Source organism: Podarcis muralis, chromosome 1 (genome assembly GCF_964188315.1).
Source record: "Podarcis muralis chromosome 1, rPodMur119.hap1.1, whole genome shotgun sequence".
Taxonomy (NCBI): domain Eukaryota; kingdom Metazoa; phylum Chordata; class Lepidosauria; order Squamata; family Lacertidae; genus Podarcis; species Podarcis muralis.
Window position 1 is genome coordinate 112,705,544 of NC_135655.1, and position 19,950 is coordinate 112,725,493.

At 41.7% G+C, this 19,950-nt stretch overlaps 1 protein-coding gene across 2 annotated transcripts in view; it reads left to right on the forward strand.

The window, feature by feature from the left end:
• Window positions 1-690: 690 nt before the first annotated feature.
• Window positions 691-19,950, forward strand: part of CWC22 (CWC22 spliceosome associated protein) — a 33,654-nt gene continuing 14,394 nt past the window's right edge. Inside the window, exons 1-14 of one of the 2 annotated variants that reach the window (XM_028748270.2) lie at window positions 691-826; window positions 1,933-2,058; window positions 3,832-3,899; window positions 4,332-4,448; window positions 4,625-4,864; window positions 6,827-6,955; window positions 9,701-9,869; window positions 11,576-11,629; window positions 13,157-13,292; window positions 13,387-13,593; window positions 13,712-13,774; window positions 14,310-14,414; window positions 16,551-16,632; window positions 18,349-18,409. In XM_028748270.2, the coding sequence (XP_028604103.2) occupies window positions 2,032-2,058; window positions 3,832-3,899; window positions 4,332-4,448; window positions 4,625-4,864; window positions 6,827-6,955; window positions 9,701-9,869; window positions 11,576-11,629; window positions 13,157-13,292; window positions 13,387-13,593; window positions 13,712-13,774; window positions 14,310-14,414; window positions 16,551-16,632; window positions 18,349-18,409 (1,458 nt within the window). In that variant the 5' untranslated portion in view covers window positions 691-826; window positions 1,933-2,031. Of the gene's footprint in view, window positions 827-1,932; window positions 2,059-2,665; window positions 2,843-3,831; window positions 3,900-4,331; window positions 4,449-4,624; window positions 4,865-6,826; window positions 6,956-9,700; window positions 9,870-11,575; window positions 11,630-13,156; window positions 13,293-13,386; window positions 13,594-13,711; window positions 13,775-14,309; window positions 14,415-16,550; window positions 16,633-18,348; window positions 18,410-19,950 lie in introns of those variants that run through there. The other variant, XM_077916469.1, reaches the window with a different exon arrangement.

Here is a 19,950-nt window from a genome sequence, read left to right on the forward strand (position 1 = left end):
AAAAGCAGCTCATTGAAAGGATAATTATCATTCTTTTATTATCATTCTTGTTATTTCTGTTGTTATCTGCATTTCAGATTAGACGTGGGGCTTTTTGGGCTACGGGTCCTCCCCCTCCCGTCGAGTCTGGTTGCAAAATGTTCAGATGGCAACCTTTTTTTTTTTTTTACTTTAAAATATGAAATATAAATGGAACAAAAATAAAGTCTTAACACTGACTTAACATACTTTCGAAGCCCAGCGCTTTGCCATGTTTACCATTGTCTCTGAGGCAAAGTCACAGGCTGCTAACCTAAGAATTATGCTTAAATAGGAATTGACGCTTAAATGAGAATAAGCCCTGTAGAACATATCATGGGTCTTAAGTCTGGGGTTGCCACACCTGTGGGCACAATGGCACCCTCGCGGATTCGTACAACTTGACAGGTGCAACGCCCCAAGGAATGCTGGGAAACGTGGCCGACGCCGCCGGCAAAGGATGCCGGGAACTGTAGCTTCATTAAGAGCCGCTCGAGGAGATCCACCTTCGCTGTTAACAGCCGACTTGGTGACGTCAGCGCCCGCCTCCTCCCCCCTCCCCAAAGGTTCCCGCGCGGGGCCGGAATATCTCCTCATAAAACGGGTACCGCTCTAACTAAACGTTCATAGATAGATAAATAGATAGCTAGATATAGATATCCCAAGAGGAGGAGAAAGAAGCCCAACGGCTCCTCCCCGCCTCACCCGCGCGCCCGGAAGTCTCGCTCGGGCCAGGCCCGCGAGGCAGCGGAAGTGACGTCGTGGCCATATTATGGGCGCATGTTATGGCGGAACCCGTGAGGCAGAGGTAGGTTTTAAGGAAGGGGAGCGGGGCGGGAGGGAGGATAGACTTCTCCTCTCACACCCCTCCCTTTAGAATCTTCGGTTCTGCTCCGTTCCATCCCCCTCCCTCCGATTTATCGCGGGGAGGGGGGGGAAGGATGGCGCGTTCCTCTCGGCCGCCGCTCTTCCTGGCCTTCGATTGGGTAAGGGCGGAAGGCCCGGCTCCTTCGCTTCTCCTCCGACTCCTGGCGGGGCGGCTCTTCTACGACACGCGTGTGGGCCCGCGTTCACACGTGAACGTGCCCAACGAGGCCGGGTCCTGGCGCCTTGTGGGGATTGCCAGCTGGCTGCCTTGTCACCCTGCCACAATGCCCTGTGGGGTTGTGTCAGCCGGCTTCTCTCCCTTCATTGGCAAAAACCAGCTGCCAACTCGTGCTCCCCTTACTGGCGGGCTCGCACACCCCTCCCCATCTCCCCTTTTGGGGACGGTGGGGTTTGGTGGCCTGCCAGCATCTGGATGGTTATGGGGCCCCCCACTTGAGGTACACACCTTTGTATTTCCACATATGTCACCACCAGCCCCACCTCGGGAAACCTAGAGTTCATATATATATAACTTTGCTGATTTTACTGGAGGCTTTTGCAGCTGCTTATTCTTTTGCAGGATCTATATGCCACTTGATCAACAAAACAAATCAATGTTTTATTGCACTTGTTATTTCAGGCTGTATGTTGCCCTAGGCTGCTGCTGTTGCTTCTTTTTTCACAGAAGGGCGGCTTGTAAATGGACCAAAGATGTACAGCTTTAGTTCTAGTCCTGATGTTAACAACCGCCCTGTTTTAGAGATACCTGTAGCATATGGCGATGGTGGCTGACAAGTGGTGTAATCTGCATCTTTGTTGTCTTACTTTCCTGTAGGTTAATTACACCCGATAATTGTTCAGATACTTAACTTACAAAACTACAAAGTGATGGTACTGTACTAGCTTCAAAAAGACACTAACCAAATTCATTTGTTGTACAAACCAGGTGATTTAATCTTTGTTAATAGAAATATTAGCTTGTTCAGGTCTGCTTTATTTTCAAAGTGCTCTTATTTCAGAAAGTCGCATCTTTTTTCCCCTTTCTAGATGAGCTATTTTTTTCTGGAAGAATAACAGGATTTCCCCATATTGATTTTTGTACATTGACATTAGTAATTCGGAGCTTGAAGTGGATTGACAGAAAAAATGAAGAGTGGAGTAACACAGATAAATGTAAGTATTTTAAAGAGTATGCTCTATGCTGGCTCCAGGATTTGGGGGCATTCTCAGACAAGACACTTTTCAGTGAGTCCACATCACCTAGTCTGCATGGTGGTGCTGTGGTCTAAACCACTAAGCCTCTTGGACTTGCTGATCAGAAGGTTGGCGGTTCGAATCCATGTGACGAGGTGAGCTCCAGTTGCTCTGTCCCAGCTTAAGCACACCAGTGCAAATAGATAAATAGGTACCGCTGTGGTGGGAAGGTAAACAGCATTTCCGTGCGCTCTGGCTTCCGTCATGGAGTCCCATTGCACCAGAAGCGGTTTAGTCATGCTGGCCACATGATCCGGAAAGTTGTCTGTGGACGAACGCCAGCTCCCTCTGCCTAAAGCGAGATGAGCACTGCACCTCATAGTCAAATTCAACTGGAGTTAACTGTCCAGGGGTCCTTTACTTTTACCTTTTTAGCTGGTCATGGTAACTCCTGCTTTCCAGAGATAGATGGCAGAGGAACCATAGTAGTAACATATATTGGTCGTTAGCTTCCATGTAAAATAGGAAAAGTTGTTCTGTACCAGGTCAGAACATGCAGTAAAGAATTGTCCATGTTGATTGGCAGCTTTCTCAACCCAACATGGATACCAGAATTGAACCTGGCGGACCTTTTGCATCCAAAGCATGTGCTCTGCGAATGAGCTGTGACTCTTTCCTTATAGAAGAGCTACATGTATATGTGGTCAATACACATTCTACTTTCACACATAGTGGTGTGAATATTTTCCCCATCACTCTGTAGGTAAGCAGGCATCAGTGAAACAGTTTGAGCCTATGAAAGCATGTATCGTATGAACAAAAGCTAGCCATTAAGTGTCTTATCTCTTTGTCGCTCTTTGTGTAATATAAAAATGACATTTTGCATGTCTAATATGGATATAGCATTTTGTGGATGGTATACAGATACAGGGGTAAGAGGGTTTCACAAATAATGGCCTTTCTCCCCTGTTCTGTTAAAGGACTCATTTTCCCAATTGGATGCCACCTTTTCTGTTTGGGACTTAGTGAATTGTGAGAATTGAGTTGATATCAAATACTGACAAATACCAGGGTGTGAAGGGGAATAGGGCAGTACTCAGTGAAGTAGTTCTGTTCCTTCAAGGACTTCTGACTGTGCAACAGAATCTCTCTTCCCTCTCCACTCCCTGTTCTGTTCTGAGAAACTACTTGGTTGGATGCTGTCCTTTGGTGATATACAGAAACAGCTTGCATAAAATGCTGGTGGCAGCACAGCTGGAGTTGCTGTGTCCTGCATTGCACCACTTTTTAAGAAAATACGGTGGCTAGAATCCAATAAGCCTTCTATCTGAGTGAAAAGGGCTTTTTCTTATAATGGAAGGAGTTGCCTTTTTTAATTTTCAAACTGAAGCCCATTGTCTGGCAGCAAATCCCCCTTCAGAACATTCATCGGTTGTGTGGAGCAGCTTTATTGGAGTGTGCAAGGAAAAGTTTTGTTAAGTGACTGGAAGTTGCATACACATTCATTTAGTTTCTATGTAAACTAAGGCTTTTACTTTAATGGGACCAGTACTTTGGAATTCTCTCCCATCAACATAAGTTGTGCACCTATAATTTGATATTTCATCTAATGAATGAAATGGTTTTGTTTCTCCAAGCATCTTTAAGAGAAGAGGGTTTGAAAATACTGTTAGAAATAAATGAAATACTGTTCTTAGCATTCTGGCTGGTACTTCTCATCCTTGAAATGTCTAATTTATTTTGTATTTAAAGTCTGGTTCTAGTTATGAAAGGAAGGAAGATTACAATCTTCGCCGGAGAAGTTCCTCTCCAGAAGACAGGTATAAACATTTTTTTATGATTAGTTATGTAGCTAACATTTGATAGAAACAGCAACATGGGTGTGGGGAGAAGTATTTTCTTGTTATTATAAAAGCTCTGAACCTAATTAAAACAATAGCAGTATTTGGGTTTCAGACTTTTGCGGAATAAGTATCACGTGTCCTCTGTTTTAACCAATGAAAACAAAGATCAGTATCGCAACAGGAAAATAATTTTTGGCGAGAAAGTAAGTCTGAACCAGTTTAAGGATGGCGTGCAGGGGAGAAGAGTTGCTGGGAAACCCTTTGTACTAGCAGGAGTCCTAGTGCTGGCTCCAGCCTCTAGCTTCGAAAGCTGTGTGGTGTCCACAGATACAACAATGTGTGTTTGTGTGTAGGGGGGAGACTTTGTTTTTAAATAGCTGCTAACTTTTGCTCTCAATCTATGCATAGGCACATGGAACGTCAAAGGTCTCAGTCACCGCAAGGCAGAAGTCATTCAGATTACAGGAGATCTGACCAAAAACATTCCGAAAGGGGACGTTATGGAGACAAATACAGTGAGTCAAGGTGAATGTCTGGAGCTGCTAAAAACAAACACTAAAATGTTCAGGTTGCAGTTGGTTGCTTCTGTTCTCTAACGTGATTTATAAACAAAATCAAAGCTACAGCATGTTACATACTAATGTATGTGATTGTCAGCTGTTTCTGTACTTAATAAATCTTTGGAATTTTCTGTCTATTAGTGGGAGAGAGAGGCATGAAAGAGAGAGGGAGTCTGACTGGAGAAAGTACCGAAGATCCCCTTCGCCCGACAGAAGAAATGCGGCTGAGAGAGCAACACCACAGAGCTCTCTTTCTCATGAGGAACCCCCTCCAAAGAAGAAGAAAGAGGATGTGGATCCAATTCTCACCCGCACTGGGGGTGCCTACATTCCTCCAGCCAAGCTTCGGATGATGCAAGCACAAATCACTGATAAAAATAGGTGGGTCAAACAAAGACATTTCACATTTGTGCTTAACTGATGAATAGTATTGGGCAAGATATCATTTAAAGGTGGGGAGAAAAACAAAACAGTATAAGATTTAGTACTTCCTCCTTGTCTCTCTGACACACACATATACATACATACCCCTTTGGTGCAGCATCATGCCCATTGAAAAGTTCAGAATTAAAAAGTTTGCCATAATTTTGTGACATTCTGGTTGGTCCTAATAAAGATACTGCTCAGCTGTCGACTGGGGAATTTTTAACCGGCCCTGCCCAAAAAACTTGCAGAAATTGGCTAACCAGGAGCTGCCATCTTAGAGGGAAGAGACAGAACTGAGATGGCAAGGTTGGCTGCAGACTTGCTGAGCAGACCCATTGAAATGAGTAATGACCCAGTCACTTCAGTGAGTCTACTCTGACAAGGGTGGCGCTGTGGTCTAAACCACTGAGCCTCTTGGGCTTGTCGATTAGAAGGTCTGGTTCGAATCCCTGTGACGGGGTGAGCTCCCTTTGCTCTGTCCCAGCTCCTGCCAACCTAGCAGTTTGAAAGCATGCCAGTGCAAATAGATAAATAGGTACTGCTGCGGTGGGGAGGTAAATGGCATTTCCGTGCGCTCTGGTTTCTGTCACGGTGTTTTGTTGCGCCAGAAGCGGTTAAGTCATGGCTAGCCACGACCTGTGGACAAACGCTGGCTCCCTCAGCCTGAAAGCAAGATGAGTGCCACACCCCATAGTTGCCTTTGACTGGACTTTACCTTTACCTTCTGACGGTTTAACTTTATTTCGAATTCACCTTGGGAGTTTCAGATAACCCAAAAACAAACCTGTGTATCTCCTTTTTTAAAAACAATTTTTTATTCAAAATTAAAACAAAACATATTATCCAAAAACATATCAACCTTATTTTTCCTCCCTCGCCCCACCCTCCCACACAAAACCCACCCACCCCCACCCCCGACTTCCCTCAGTTCCAGTCTTTGGTTTCTCTGAGAATGCTGTTTTCTGCATGTTACAAAGTTGTATAGATCCTCAAACTATTTAGCTGATTATTATCAATAAAAAGTTTGTGAATGTTTATTCAAAGCCAGCCAAGGAGTCCAGTTTGCTTTGTTGCATCTTCAAGTACTTTGTAAAGGGTTCCCATTCATCTTTAAAGTCACAGTTATCCTCTGTGTATCTCAAAATTGCTCGTTCTTTGGAACTTTTGACTTCACTTTTTGGTACCTGCAAAAAATAGTTCATATAGAAGCTGTTACGTGTTTTAATCTTGTTTTAGCATATTGTTGATACAAATTGAATGTTTTAAATGTTTGTCGGAAATTATTTTTTGCTGATACGTTATTGTTTTATTATTTTTGTAAATGGCTTTGAGGTTTTATTACAATCGAGCGGTGTGGAAATGTTACGAAATAAATGACAAATGCTTTAGGTTCTGGCGTTCGTCACGTGAGAATAAAACCAAAGCTTTAAATAGAGTTCATAGAATCATAGACTGTTGAGTTGGAAGGGACCAACCCCCTGGATCTCAGGAATCTTTTGCCCCTTGTGGGGCTCGAACCCAGAATCCTGAGGTTAAGAGTCTCATTCTCTACCGACTGAGCTATCCTAGCTGCTGGGAGTCCTGATTGGTTCTGGAACATGCCAACCATATGTGTGAGGCACTCTGGGGTGCCATGTAAATGGGAAAAGTTGCCCTTTCTGGTTGTCTCTTGTCATGGTTTTCTTATTCTGATTATTGCAAAAGACAGATCACTATTCGGTGGTGTAACTATTCTGAAAATCATTTATTCTGGTAAAATTGAAGTGAAAGGAGGTAGGTGGATATTTATTTTTGCACACCATTCTTGCAATACACTAACTGAAAAGTGCTATTGCATATTTGGTATTCTACCTGAACAAGCAAATGCATTCCTTTCTTGTTCTCTTGATTTTTATCAATGATTTGTTTTGAAAACAGTTTAGCATATCAAAGGATGAGTTGGGAAGCGCTGAAGAAATCCATAAATGGTCTCGTCAACAAGGTGAACGTTTCAAATATTGAGAATATTATCCATGAGCTTCTTCAGGAAAATATTGTCAGAGGGAGGTAAGCATCAAGTTCTTGATATGCAGTCTTCTGCTCATCTGAGAGTTATTGATTAAGTCTCAAGTCACTTGTTAGAAGTAGTCTGATACTCTCTTGGTCAGCTGCTGTTTGAGTCATGTTAGGATTTTCATTTTAAATATGAATGACTTGTTGAGGGTTTGCAGAATGATCAAAGTATAATCCTATGCAGACTTACCTGGGAGTAAGTCCTTTTGAACTTAGAAGGTTTTGATCATATTTGTTTTTAGAGGCTTTTTCACTCATGAAAAATTTGATGTATGGTTGAAACCAGGTTTTCTGAAGCAAACGTACCAAGTGATTTCTATTTGTGTGTTGCATAATTATTATTTTTAAAAGGTTTTGCTTTTTTTCTAATCGAGAATTTTGCTGCAAAACTTTAGGAAATAAGTTTTCATCTTGTTATAGTTATTTTTTAAAGAAAAATAAGTTATTAAATATTTTCTTGGTTTACAAAAGTGCATGCCTTGTCTCTTTTTCAGGTTGTAGAATCTTTCTTTTACATTTGAAGTGAGACGTTAATGTCGTATACAGAATAAAGTTGGGGGGGAGAGAGAAGGGTGGGGTGGTAATACTTGGTGTATATGTAGGGTTTTTAATTTCAGCTTCACTTAGGTAGGTTCTCTCTCTATTCATTATATTTCCCTGGTAGTGAGAGAGGTTGAGGGAGTTTTCTGATCCGTGATAATGAGCATAGTTTGTGGTCACTGGAGCACCTAGGACAGGAACCATTAATGTTTTGGCTACATTATATTTTACAAAAAGAAAGAAAAGTGAAGATGTCAAGAATGAACTGGGGCTTTCTGCATGCAAAGCATTACCATTTAAGTGTGCCATGCATTGCAAAGTTTACTGTGTTAAACTGTTTGGGTTTTCCTTCGATATACGCCAGCAGTGCTGGCCTGCTGACTGCTCCTGGCTCCTGGATCACAGTAGATTGAGGGACCAGTTGGTGTGAAATATAAATTTTATAAATCTAGTGTAGTGGCTTGAGTGTTGACCAGTGAACAAAGAGAATTCTCTGCTCAGCCGTGAAACTCCTTAGGTAACCTTGGTCTAGTCATTCTTAGCCTGTCCTGTTTGTTGCCCTGGGTTCCTTGGAGGAAGAGTGGAATACAAACCAATACTTTGCAGAGTTCAGTCGTCTGAAAAGTAGGACTTGTGATTAAATTGGCCGCCTCTTGTTCTCAAGAGCCCTTCCACTGATTTTTCCAGAAAATGGCAATCAAATGGAAATAAGACCCATGTTCCGTATAACGTTTGCTCCCGTAGTGAAGCGTTTGGCCATTTGGGCTCCCACTCTCTTCTTAAGTCATGATTAGAGGCACGGGAAAGTGACTGTTCAGTCGCAGTTACTCCTTCTGTAGAGGAGTAAACAGTGGCATCAAATGAACTCCTAATCCAGGAAGATTTTCTCCCGACAGATTGCCTAAGTACGGTGATTAAAACATAGATTGTCAGCAAACATTTTTCTGCATGATGTCAGTGGCTTGGTAAATATCTACCGTCCTGAAAATAACTATGTGCTTTACTTGGGGAACAAATTATATTTGCTGTAATTAATTGACTCTTACATCTTTAACATTTAACACACCACTGGTTTTCAGATATCATGTTTCTTTGAGAAGACATTTTGTGTGTGTGCTGTAGCTGTGCGATTTTTCTAATGGATCCATACAGCAGGATTGTGTTATTGTTTCCTTAAAATCCCACGGGTAATAATTTGGGCTCTTTCTTGCCTATATTTTTTAAAAAACTATTTTATAGCAATTTTCTCCAGTAGAGCAATGATGATGTTTTTACAGTAATAGTGCTGCAGCTGGTTTTACCTAGGTCTGTATTCTTTGGGGGAAAAGCAGTAGATTGTGAAACGAAACTTAATCTGTTAAATGGAAACATTAATGCACACTTGAATAATGAGAGAGTAGTTCTCCAGTGATTTGGGAATATTTCCAATAATGTTTACTTGTTACTGATTAGGATTTGTGTATGAGAGGTTTTTGTTTGGTTTTTTTGCTTTTTAGCAGTGATTTTTTTCATCAACTGTTGCTTCTTGAAACATGATTGTAGATTAATCTGGCCTATTCACAGAATAACATCTGAGCTTTTGAAAGGCTAATTTTAATACAGACATGTATTGGGGGATAGTGGAGCAGGAAAGAAGATGGAAACCCAAAAGCATATGGGCTGGGAGACCTGCTCCCTGCCTTGCAGGCCTTTTTCCACCTAGCCTGGGAGGGTGGGGCGCGGACTGACTCCAGCTACAAAAGCTGTGGCTGCTAAACAGACTCTCAGGTTGGAGTGTTGTTTGAAGGTGTTGTCTTGGGGGCAGGGTTGTTGTTGGGTTTTTGTATCTTTATTTTAATTCTTGTTGTGATTTATATTGAAACCGTTCTGTTTGTGTATTTTTTTATGTTTTAGTCTTTATTTATAACCCCTTTCATTAGGTTGTTATGTATTTTTCTTTTCATGTTGCAAGCTGCCGTGAGCGTGGTTTGAACTGTGGAAAGGTGGCAAGCAAATAAAATTATGTTTGTATGTATAAGTGAGCACGATCTAGCTGTGGATGGCGGTTCCATGTTGGTGGAATTGAGTTCCAGAATAATGCAATCTAGAAAAGTCACCGGCCATCCCTCAAGCTGCTGGGATAAATGCTACTGTATAAATCACATCGTTTTTGTAATTTTTGGTAAAGCTGCTTCAGCACGTCTGTATTTTCATTCATAGGGGATTGCTTTCAAGATCTATTTTGCAAGCCCAGAGTGCTTCACCTATCTTCACTCATGTTTATGCAGCGGTTGTAGCAATCATCAATTCAAAGTTTCCAAATATCGGAGAACTGATTCTCAAGAGGCTCATTTTAAATTTTCGCAAAGGATATAGAAGAAATGATAAGGTATGTATTATTACCACGCAGGTGATAGGGTAAGATTTATTGTGCTTCTCTCTTGCTTATAGCCTGAGATTCTGTTTTGGGGAAGTGTCATTGTGTTCACTGAGATTTATTTCTGCGTTAGTGTATTTAGGATTTGAGTACAAATTATGTGGGTATCAGGAGAGCTGAAAGTCATAAAATGTCTGAAAATTTTGAGGCCATGGGGAGAAAACGGGTACTGGGAGTGGGGGAGAGAATAAAAAGGGAAAAAAATTGGGGAAATGTGATATAAGTAGTACTTATTTTCTTATTAATTCTGAGTTAACTTTACTGCTTTAAGAACATAATATTTAATGGCTTGGATCGAAAGGTTTCTTGTGCTAACAGAAAGGCAGTAACACTTGCACAAAATAGACTCTTGGGGGGTGTTTAGTTAGAGAGCCAGGGTCTCTTATGGGGAGAACAGAGTTCTTTCCTGCATTCAACCCATTTGATATAACTTAGCACAATTTCCCCCCTCTTTTCTATATATATATTACATTTTAAATTATAAATTCCTTAAATTTAACATTCAGAGTAAGTCCAAATACGTTCAGTGTAGAGATGGAGTAGGAAGCTGTTGAACCCTAAGGTGCTGAGTATTTATTGGAACTTGTTGGTTTGAAAAATAAAGAATTTAAAATGGAAAAATAGTAAGCAGAACAGTGTTCTTATTACAATGGGCTTCGAAACAGCCCCTCCAATCAGCATTTTCCAGAAGAAGTTATACAGAAAGTTCTGTAATTCCGTGAGGTAACAGTGGGGTGGCTATTGGTGTCAAAAGCTATAATCCCTCTTTCAAACTGTTTCCACATCTCTTACAATAAGTAGTTTCTGTCTACAACAGGTTTGCATTTGAATTGTACGTATCTGCAATATACAGCGTTTGTAACTTCCTCCTGCTGTAGATTATCTTACATAGTTGTTCTAGAAAACATTTTGAGGGAGTAAATGACAGCTAAAAACAATATTTTAACCATAGCTTTCCCTTATATGCCCATCTAGTAAAAATGGTTTGTGAAAACACCCCTACAAAATGAGACTGCAGTTGACTTCATCCTGATAGCCAGTCCCCCACCCCCCAAAAAAAGCAGTTTTCTGAAATAGGGCTAGTTTGAGTTAAAATGATTCCACCTTAACAACGTTATTGTGTGACTAGGGAAGTGCTCTGTGTAGCAGCATTTCTACATCAAAAAATGATATTGGACTTGATCTCCTAAGTAATGAGAATCCAATAGTGCAGATCATCTAAAAGTTTCCTGAGCTCTCATCTGCAGCAAGATACATTATTTGCAGCTTCCGCAAAGCTTGTTCTCTGAGCTCACTGCATGGCAAATATCCTGAAACGACCTACTTCCATTTAATCTTCGTCACCTGTTCACTCCAAAGTAATCCTATGTTTGGAGGAAGACAAATAGCCATCAGATGCATGTTTCTGGCGAAAGTTGTAGCCTTCCTGAGGAAGAAGAGGGGCTGCTGGCACATCTCCTTTCTCACCTGCTCAAAATAATAGTAATAAGAATAATGCCAGCAAGAGGAAGCCCTTTAAATGATTTGTGCAAGTCACATAGAACCTCTGGGGCAGTTTGGGATTCAAAGCTATGCTAATAGACATATCACTTGCAGTAATACCTATGAAATGGACTTATCACTTGCAGAAATACGTAGCTTTTCATTTTGTTTTGCAGCAACTTTGCCTGACAGCTTCCAAGTTTGTGGCACATCTTATGAATCAGAATGTGGTAAGATGCTCTGTACTACTGATAATATATTTGCAGGGATTTTGGCTTTTAACATTGCAAGGGTTTCTGATGGGATTTTGTCATCAAATATGTTTATGGCATTTGCATTCCTCCCCCATAGCGTGAGGCTATCTGGGCAGCTTTCAGTAAATGAATAAGAAAGCACTTTAAATAGAAAATAGAACTACAAAAGCAAAATATAAAAAATTAACAACCCCCAATTCATTGTACTATGGCTCTTGCTAAATATTACTTGCAAACCTTTGCTCTAGGGCAGACTTTCCCAGCTCACATCAGCCGTGGCCAGCATAACTAGTGGTCAGGGATTACAGGCCGCTTATGCATGTTCAATATGTGAGTGACTGCGTATTGCACCAAACCCAGAAGTGACCCGGAAACAACATGATGTCACTGAAAGGGCAGAACGGGGTGTTTGCAGACTTTTTAACTGGCTTTTCAATTATATGTTATTTCACCGACACACACGTGCCTCAGAACATAACCCCCACATAAACATGGGGGGGTGCCTATATTATGTTATTCGTTAATTTATATGCCACCCAATTGCTAAGATGGCTTCTGAGTGGTTGATCCACCATCATCTTGGTGAATGATGACGGTCATATTCCCAACAACACCTAGAAATTTTGGGGTTTTCTCTGTTTGGTTTTATGTTGTTTCTAATGTACATGTTATCTAATTATTGTTGTACATCGTTTTGAGTTACTTTTGTAAAAAACAAGTGACCAATAAGTCTTAATAATTATATGCAGAATAATAATAATAATACTATAATGATGATGATGGGGCACCAGGTTGGACAAGGCTTATATAGAGAACTATTTCAGGCACACCCATTGTAATGGGTATGAGTTACTCGTGCATAAACTGCCGCCTCTCTAGGCTAAATTGCCTTGTTAAACCGTTCGGACTGCACAGCCCATCTCAACGTGGCTGCCTCAGTTGCTAGCAGAATCCGTCAGTGGGCGTTTCTTAAACCTCTTCCAACATAAAAGCTGTTTGACTCCCAGTCTCCTCCTCCTCTCACTGTGCGGGAGTCTTCTGCGCAGGGAGGGCGTGGGTAGCGGGGGACCTGTGCTCTCCTCACTGATGTCCAGTGAAGAGTCCTGGAGCCCTCTCTCCGCTTCCCCCATCTGCTCCCCTTCATCCCTGGTGTTGCGCTGATTTCCTTCCCCCTCTCCTGAGCTGCTTCTCCCCCTTCTGCTGGGTCCTTCGCCAGCATCATCTGGGGGCCTCCCCTTCGCCTCTCGCTCCGATGTCAGTTCCCTGACACCCATATACCAAGTGGGGATTGACTTTGAGCAGTAAGTTTTGTAGCCTAAACTGGAGGGCTGACCTTTAAGAAGCACATCCAAAGCTCCTTTTGGGACGCTGAACTTGTAGTGCCTTTCTCTGAAATGGTGCTGCGCTTGTTTTGTTGAGTACATATGCCAGATACATGCAGTCAAGGAAATTATTTTGTTAAAACAAAAAAGGTATTTGTGTTGTTATCTTCTTCCTGCTAAGGCTCACGAGGTTTTATGCTTGGAAATGCTCACATTGCTTTTGGAGAGACCGACAGATGACAGCATTGAAGTAGCAATTGGCTTCCTAAAGGAATGCGGCCTCAAATTGACTGAAGTGTCTCCTAGGGGTGTTAACGGTATGTATTTATTGCTGCTTTATTTCCTTCCTGATCATTAGTTTTGTAGGAATTAGATTCACCTCCGTTTTTTTCTCTCCCCCCCCCCCCCCAGCTATCTTTGACCGCCTTCGTCATGTCCTGCATGAATCTGAAACCGACAAGCGAGTTCAGTACATGATTGAAGTCATGTTTGCTGTGCGTAAAGACGGGTTCAAAGATCACCCGATAATTCCAGATGGACTGGATCTTGTGGAAGAAGAGGATCAGTTTACCCATATGCTGCCTTTGGAAGATGACTATAATCCAGAAGATGTTCTTAGTAAGTATGAATAAGGAATGTTGGAATGAACTTTTCAGTCTGAATTTTTTGTTGTTTTGTTTTTTAAAAAAATGGCTCTGCTATAATTTTGGTAACTTGTTTTTCTGTTTCTGTGAAGATGTGTTCAAGATGGATCCAGATTTTATGGAGAATGAAGAGAAGTACCAAACTCTGAAGAAAGGTATGTACGCCTAGCTAATTTGAGTTTGCACAGCTGTTCTAATGCAGGGATGGAGAGCTGTCAGCTGTTAGGCGGGGAGGCCAAGCAGCCTCAACAAAGCCTATGGCTCACGAGGAGACCCTCCCTGGAGCCCAAAGAGGATGTCCTCACAAGCCACAAGGACTTTGCAGTTCTCTTCCCCGCCTCTGGGTTCCTACATGTGCGGTCACCCACAAGTGGGGAGTTGCTGCTTCCCACACCCCTCAGCGAACCCTTATTATCATGTCCTAGCACTCCAGTCTTTTGTATCTAAAATTCTAATTCCTGTGGTTTTCTGGGAAACCTGCTATGCAATCCTGTGCATGTCTGCTCAGTTGTAGGCTCCATTGAGTTCAGTGGGACTTACTCTCAGGCAACTGAGCAAGACTGCAATGTTTCCTGTTTTGATGTTGAAGCATCTTCTTCCATATACACGACTTTCTGATACAGACTAGCCCCTCTAACCAACCCAGCCTGGTATTGGTGTTCACTTAAACGTGTTTTTTCTCTTTTGTAGAAATTCTTGACGAAGGTGACAGTGACTCAGAAAGTGGTCAGGATGCTGCAAGCAGTGAAGAGGAGGAGGAAGAGGATGATGATAAGGAGGAGGAGGACGAAGAAGGTAAAGCTGCAATTTAAAGAAACAGTTTTATGCACTCCTCGCTACTGTGGAAGTTAGCGTGACAAAACAGTAAACTGATTTTAGTTAGTATTAAAATGTTGCTTCTATTTACTCCAGTGCAACTTCTTTAGCCATTATACAAATAGTGCATGTCCCATAGTCTCTGCCAGAGCATTTGCATTTTGGGTTGGTAGCAATAGCAAGGCTGAATTTAGGGGACTGTATTCATAGTACATTATTTAGTTGCCCTTACTCTTCTAGATGGCAACCCAGCCAGATGAGTGGGCTATAAATAATAAAATTATTATTACTGTTATTATTTAATCAGGACATTTCCAATATTTTATCTTCGTGAAGTCTTTCAATCCAGTTGTTGTTTGCTTAAATTTGGACCTAGAAAGTCCAGTGGGAGGTATTTTTTTTTTAACTTAGCCAACAGATTCCTGTTCCATGTCACAATCTGCATTTTGAAAGTCCTCTCATCTTCAAAAGTGGTTTGCTATTTGATGTGAGGCACTGGTGTTTGAATAAGCCCAAACCCAATGCTTCCCTGGGTATTCAGAGCTACCTGTGTGGGTTTTTGTTCCAGCCTTTGACGTCCTTCAAATATCAGTGGTTGGGTTTTTTGTTTTTTACCACTTGTCTGTGTTGTCATAATGAAATTATACACATTTTGTGGGTTTTTTTGTCTTGAATTGTAGCAGGGTTTCCTGTCCCCCCTCCCGTTTCCTGGTGCTGGTTAATTCTTTGTATAATTCTTAACACTATTTCTGAAAGGTGTTTTTATTTTCGTATGTGTGTGTGTCAGTCTTTTTCCTTTCCTCCCAAGCATGAATGTATTTCATGCCTCCTTGGGATTCCTCTGAGTCTTTTCCTGGTTTCCTTAAATGCTTTGTAAGAATATTCTCAGTCTTTGTTACTCTGGAAATGTGAGAAGTAGCATATAGCATGTTAGCCAACAAGCTGATAAACTGAAGTTGTTGCAAGCAGAGAGAGCTGGATTGCGTTTACAAACAAACTTTGAGACAGGTCTTTAGCATTTTCAGACTCTTCCTGAGTGCGCTGTCTCTTCAGTAGGACTGTTGGGAAAGGAAAATAAACTTTTGCTTTCAAATGAAAAGATGGTAATTACAGCACCCTGCCATTACTTGCATTGCTCCTATGGAAAATCTGAAATCCACCTCCATAAACAGTAGGACATTAATTCATTTCAGAGCAGCTAGTTTAGGTCTTGGTTCCTGCATGACCAGCCAGATATACAGCTCTGTTTGTAGGCCTAAACCATGGAATTATTACCAGTACAGGAGAATTCTCTCTCTCTCTCTCTCTCTTTCTCTCTCCCCAGTCCTCCCAAACTGTCAAGGGTTTTAACCATTAATCTCAATATGAAACCAGATTTACATTCCTAAATCACAGCTCCTTTTTGAAATTAATGAGGCAAGGCTCATTAAGCAGTATTAGTTTGGTTCCTATGCACGAGGACACTGATAGGTTTGATATGCCTTTGTTGTGCTGTGAGCATGGCTGAGTGATACCTGGTTTTCAACATCATCAGCTAAACATTGTAATATACTGATGATATATCACGATGTCTGAAATAAGGATGTAACTACATAGAGGCGAACGGGATAATGTTCTGGCAACTGCTACTGCTTAGGGGGTCTAAAACTGATAGCTCTTACTTCACGGTACAGAGCAACAGGGGCAGAAGGAATCATGAGAGAAGCGATGACTGGCTTCACAGTTTTTCCCATCTTGCAATTTTTTTACATAGCACGCACACACATCGTGATTCATGACATATTGCCATGTCAAATATTACAAAACAGTTATCACAATGTGGACTTCAAACCGATTTTGGATGGCGTATCAGTACATTGCCCAGCTGTGACTGTGAGGGGACACTAAGTCAGGTTGCCTATTGTGCTGGAATTTCAATGCTTTCTTTTAACTTGAAATTAAATAAATACTGCCGTTTATTCCTTCACAAATAGTTCATTTGCATTTGTATATTCAATAGTATATTAGCAGTCTTTGAAGTAATCAACCATTCCTGATTTTTTTTTAACCATGAAACCTATGTCTCTCTCTCTCTCTCTCTCTCTCTCTCTCTCTCTCCTGCTCTGAATCTTCAAGGGCAAAAAGTGACTATCCATGATAAAACGGAAATCAACTTGGTCTCCTTCCGACGAACCATTTACCTAGCAATTCAGTCAAGGTAAAATGAAACGTAATTTTTGTTTGAAATGTGGCTCCCTTGCACAATGATTGCAAATACTTTTGGGAAGCTAGCAAGTTTTAGATCAGAGCGGCCCAACTTTTCATACCAAGGGGGCCGCAAGAGTCCTTTGAAATGAAACCCATGGGCTACATGTGGCTTTGTCCCGTCCGGGAATGGGGCGAGGCCAAAATTTGGCAGGCCCCCTCCCAGCCTTTGTGCTACCTTCCCAAAGCCGTGTAAGTGAGGCACTGGGATTTGTGAAGGAGACACGAGGCTCTGGCAGAGCTCTAGTGCTCTCCCACCTCCTTCCCAAGGCTGGGAAAGAGCTAACTAGGCTTTGGGAAGGAGGAGGGAGGACTCTAGAACCCTGTTATAGATGCTCATGTGAGGCAGAATTCTTAGAGCTAAATCTTTAGAATAACGTATTTCTCATTGCTATAGATGCTGCTATAATGAATCTCTAGGTGAAAACTGAGATGGTATGGTTTAAATGGTATGGCTTTGTTCACACATAAAGCAGAAACATGGTTTAGCGCTATGCTGATGACCCCAAACAAGCCTGTTTAAACATCTCCTTCTCCCCCCCAGCTGAGAAGAGAACCTGGTCAGAATTTAGTTTCCCTTTTTAAAGAAGCGTGACTTGGCTTGCAGTCAAACCCTGCTTTAGAACTAGCACTAGTCATTATCAAATTTCAGTTTGTTTCGAACCAGGCCTCCCTAGTTTGAACTTAATGCTCAGGATTCCTTTAAAAATGAAACTAACTCTGGCAAAGTTCTCTTTCGAGTCCCATGGGATTTGGGGGTGAAGGTGTGGAGAGAAAAATATAAATGGGGTGCTTTGCTCAAGCCCTTTCAGGCTCCTCCACCTCGTACTAAACAATGATTTAGTGTTATGTCTGTCTTTCTGTCTGTCTGTGTGTAAGAGGGAGAGAAGGAAAAAGGTTTGCTTAGTGTAAGGAAACATTGTTAAATGACAGGTTGTTTATAGTGTCCCCCTTTCATCAAATATTAATGCTTTCTGTGGGAGGACATTCTGAAACAACATTTTAAGATTTTTCAAAGAAGGACATCATGTTCTCATTTGCTTAATTGCTAGACTTTCTGCTTTCTGTTTAACATGATGTTATAGCAACCGTGACTCACGAATGGGAGTCACCTTGTTTTTAAACTGTCTGAAAATTATTGATTTTGGACATAGTTCATATAAAAATGTGAAATGGCTAAAATACATGTTTTTTTCAACACTGAAAAAGATTAAAAGTCTGCTGCATTCTTTATACTTTTTAAAATAAAATAACAGATTTTATTTTTTTTATGCTGTGGTGGACTTTCAGTTGCCATCTGTAACAGTACTGATCAATACAGTTTTCTTTTTAATGAACTTCTTGCAACTGTACCCATGCTAGCATCCAGCAGATCTAAAGTCCATGGAGCAGTGATGATTGTTGGGATTATGTCTGATGAGTGAAATTGAAGGAGATTTTGGAAGTTCTTATACTCATAAGGATTCTCACACCCAAAAACACTGAAGCACAGCCGATTTAATTCTAAGCCTGGAAGACTAGCTGAACCCGGTATTGCTTGGGTATTTCAACAAAGTCTGTTTCAGGAACACAATTTTTAGGCTTTCTAATGCAGAAAATACTGTTGTCAGCATAGAAATGTTTTAAGCTGCTGTGGTTCTGGAGACAAATTCCCCCCTCCCTTTTACAGTTTAGACTTTGAAGAATGTGCTCATAAATTGCTGAAGATGGATTTTCCTGAAAGCCAGACAGTAAGTCTTCCTAATTCCTTTTTTCTTTTCTTTCCCATTTCTGGAATAAGCATCTTTCCCCACCCCCCTCATTCAGATATTGATGTAACTAATCGTATAGTATACTGGATAATGCATAGCAGATCAGCTAAAATGCAATTAAAGTGGTACCTCTGGTTACATACTTAATTCGTTCTGGAGGGCCGTTCTTAACCTGAAACTGTTCTTAACCTGAAGCACCACTTTAGCTAATGGGGCCTCCCACTGCCACCGTGTGATTTCTGTTCTCATCCTGAGGTAAAGTTCTTAACCCAAGGTAATATTTCTGGGTAAGCGGAGTCTGTAACCTGAAGCGTATGTAACCCGAGGTACCATTGTAAAGCTGTTTCTTCCAGAGGATGATGGTGATGATTCTAGTATTTATAGTACAGTCATACCTTGGTTTTCGAACAGCTTAGTTCTCGAATGTTTTGGCTCCCGAATGCCGCAAACCCAGAAGGGACTGTTCCGGTTTGCAAACTGTTTTTTGAAGCTGAACGTCCGAGGCGGCTTCCATGGCTCCTGCAGCCAAACTGAAGCTGTGCCTTGGTTTTCGAAAGCCGAACGGACTTCCAGAACGGATTCCATTTGAGAACCAAGGTACGAATGTAAAGCAAATTTTGGTCGCTAACATTGTTGGTTTTCCTTCATACTCCTAACATCCCCTCAGAATGGAATAAATAAGGTTCTGTGCTTTAAAATGTTTTCTGTGCTGAAATGCAGTTTTGTCGTTGAACGAGAAACACTGCAGCTGAGCAGTTCTGAGTGCAAAAGAAAATAGTCCGACAAAGTTGAACTGTGTGTGTTGTTTTGCTGAAACAAGTATTAAATGGTCCTATGGAGGTTTTCACCTTCATGGATCACTGCCTTGCTGTGGCGAAGGGGCTTAAATAATTCAGAGAAGCTATGAGCTATGCTGTGCAGGGCCACCCAAGATGGACAGGTCATAGTGGAGAGTTTTGACCAAACGTGATCCACCTGGAGCAGGAACTGGCAAGCCACTCCAGTATCCCTGCCAAGAAAACTCCATGGGCAAAGACAGGAGTGCCTGGCGTGCTCTGGTCCATGAGGTCACGAAGAGTCGGACATGACTAAACAACTAAACAACAACAACATGGAGGAAAGAGAGAAAGGGAAGAAAACCGGAGTTGTGAAAGTTCCCCCTCTGGAACATGTGCATACTTTCTTTGTGCCCTCCTGGTGGGTCAGGGGATGCAAACATATACCGGAACATAAATTGAGCCTGTGGCCCATCTAGTCTAGCTTCCTGTTCTCACAATGGCCAACCCGATGCCTGTAGGAAGCCTGGAGATTTCATGGCGCTTGACAGACCTTCTCCACATTAATCATGGGAGAAGAGAGGTGCCCGGTTCTTCCTTGGCCTTTCCCCCCTTTATGAACAAGTAGCCCATTTCATAGTTCTGCCACATGAGAGCAAAACCTCAGGCTGAAACTCGCCTATCATCTGGTACCAGCCTTGAGGAACGCACTGGAAGCACATAGTTTCCATTTTCCTTGTTAAT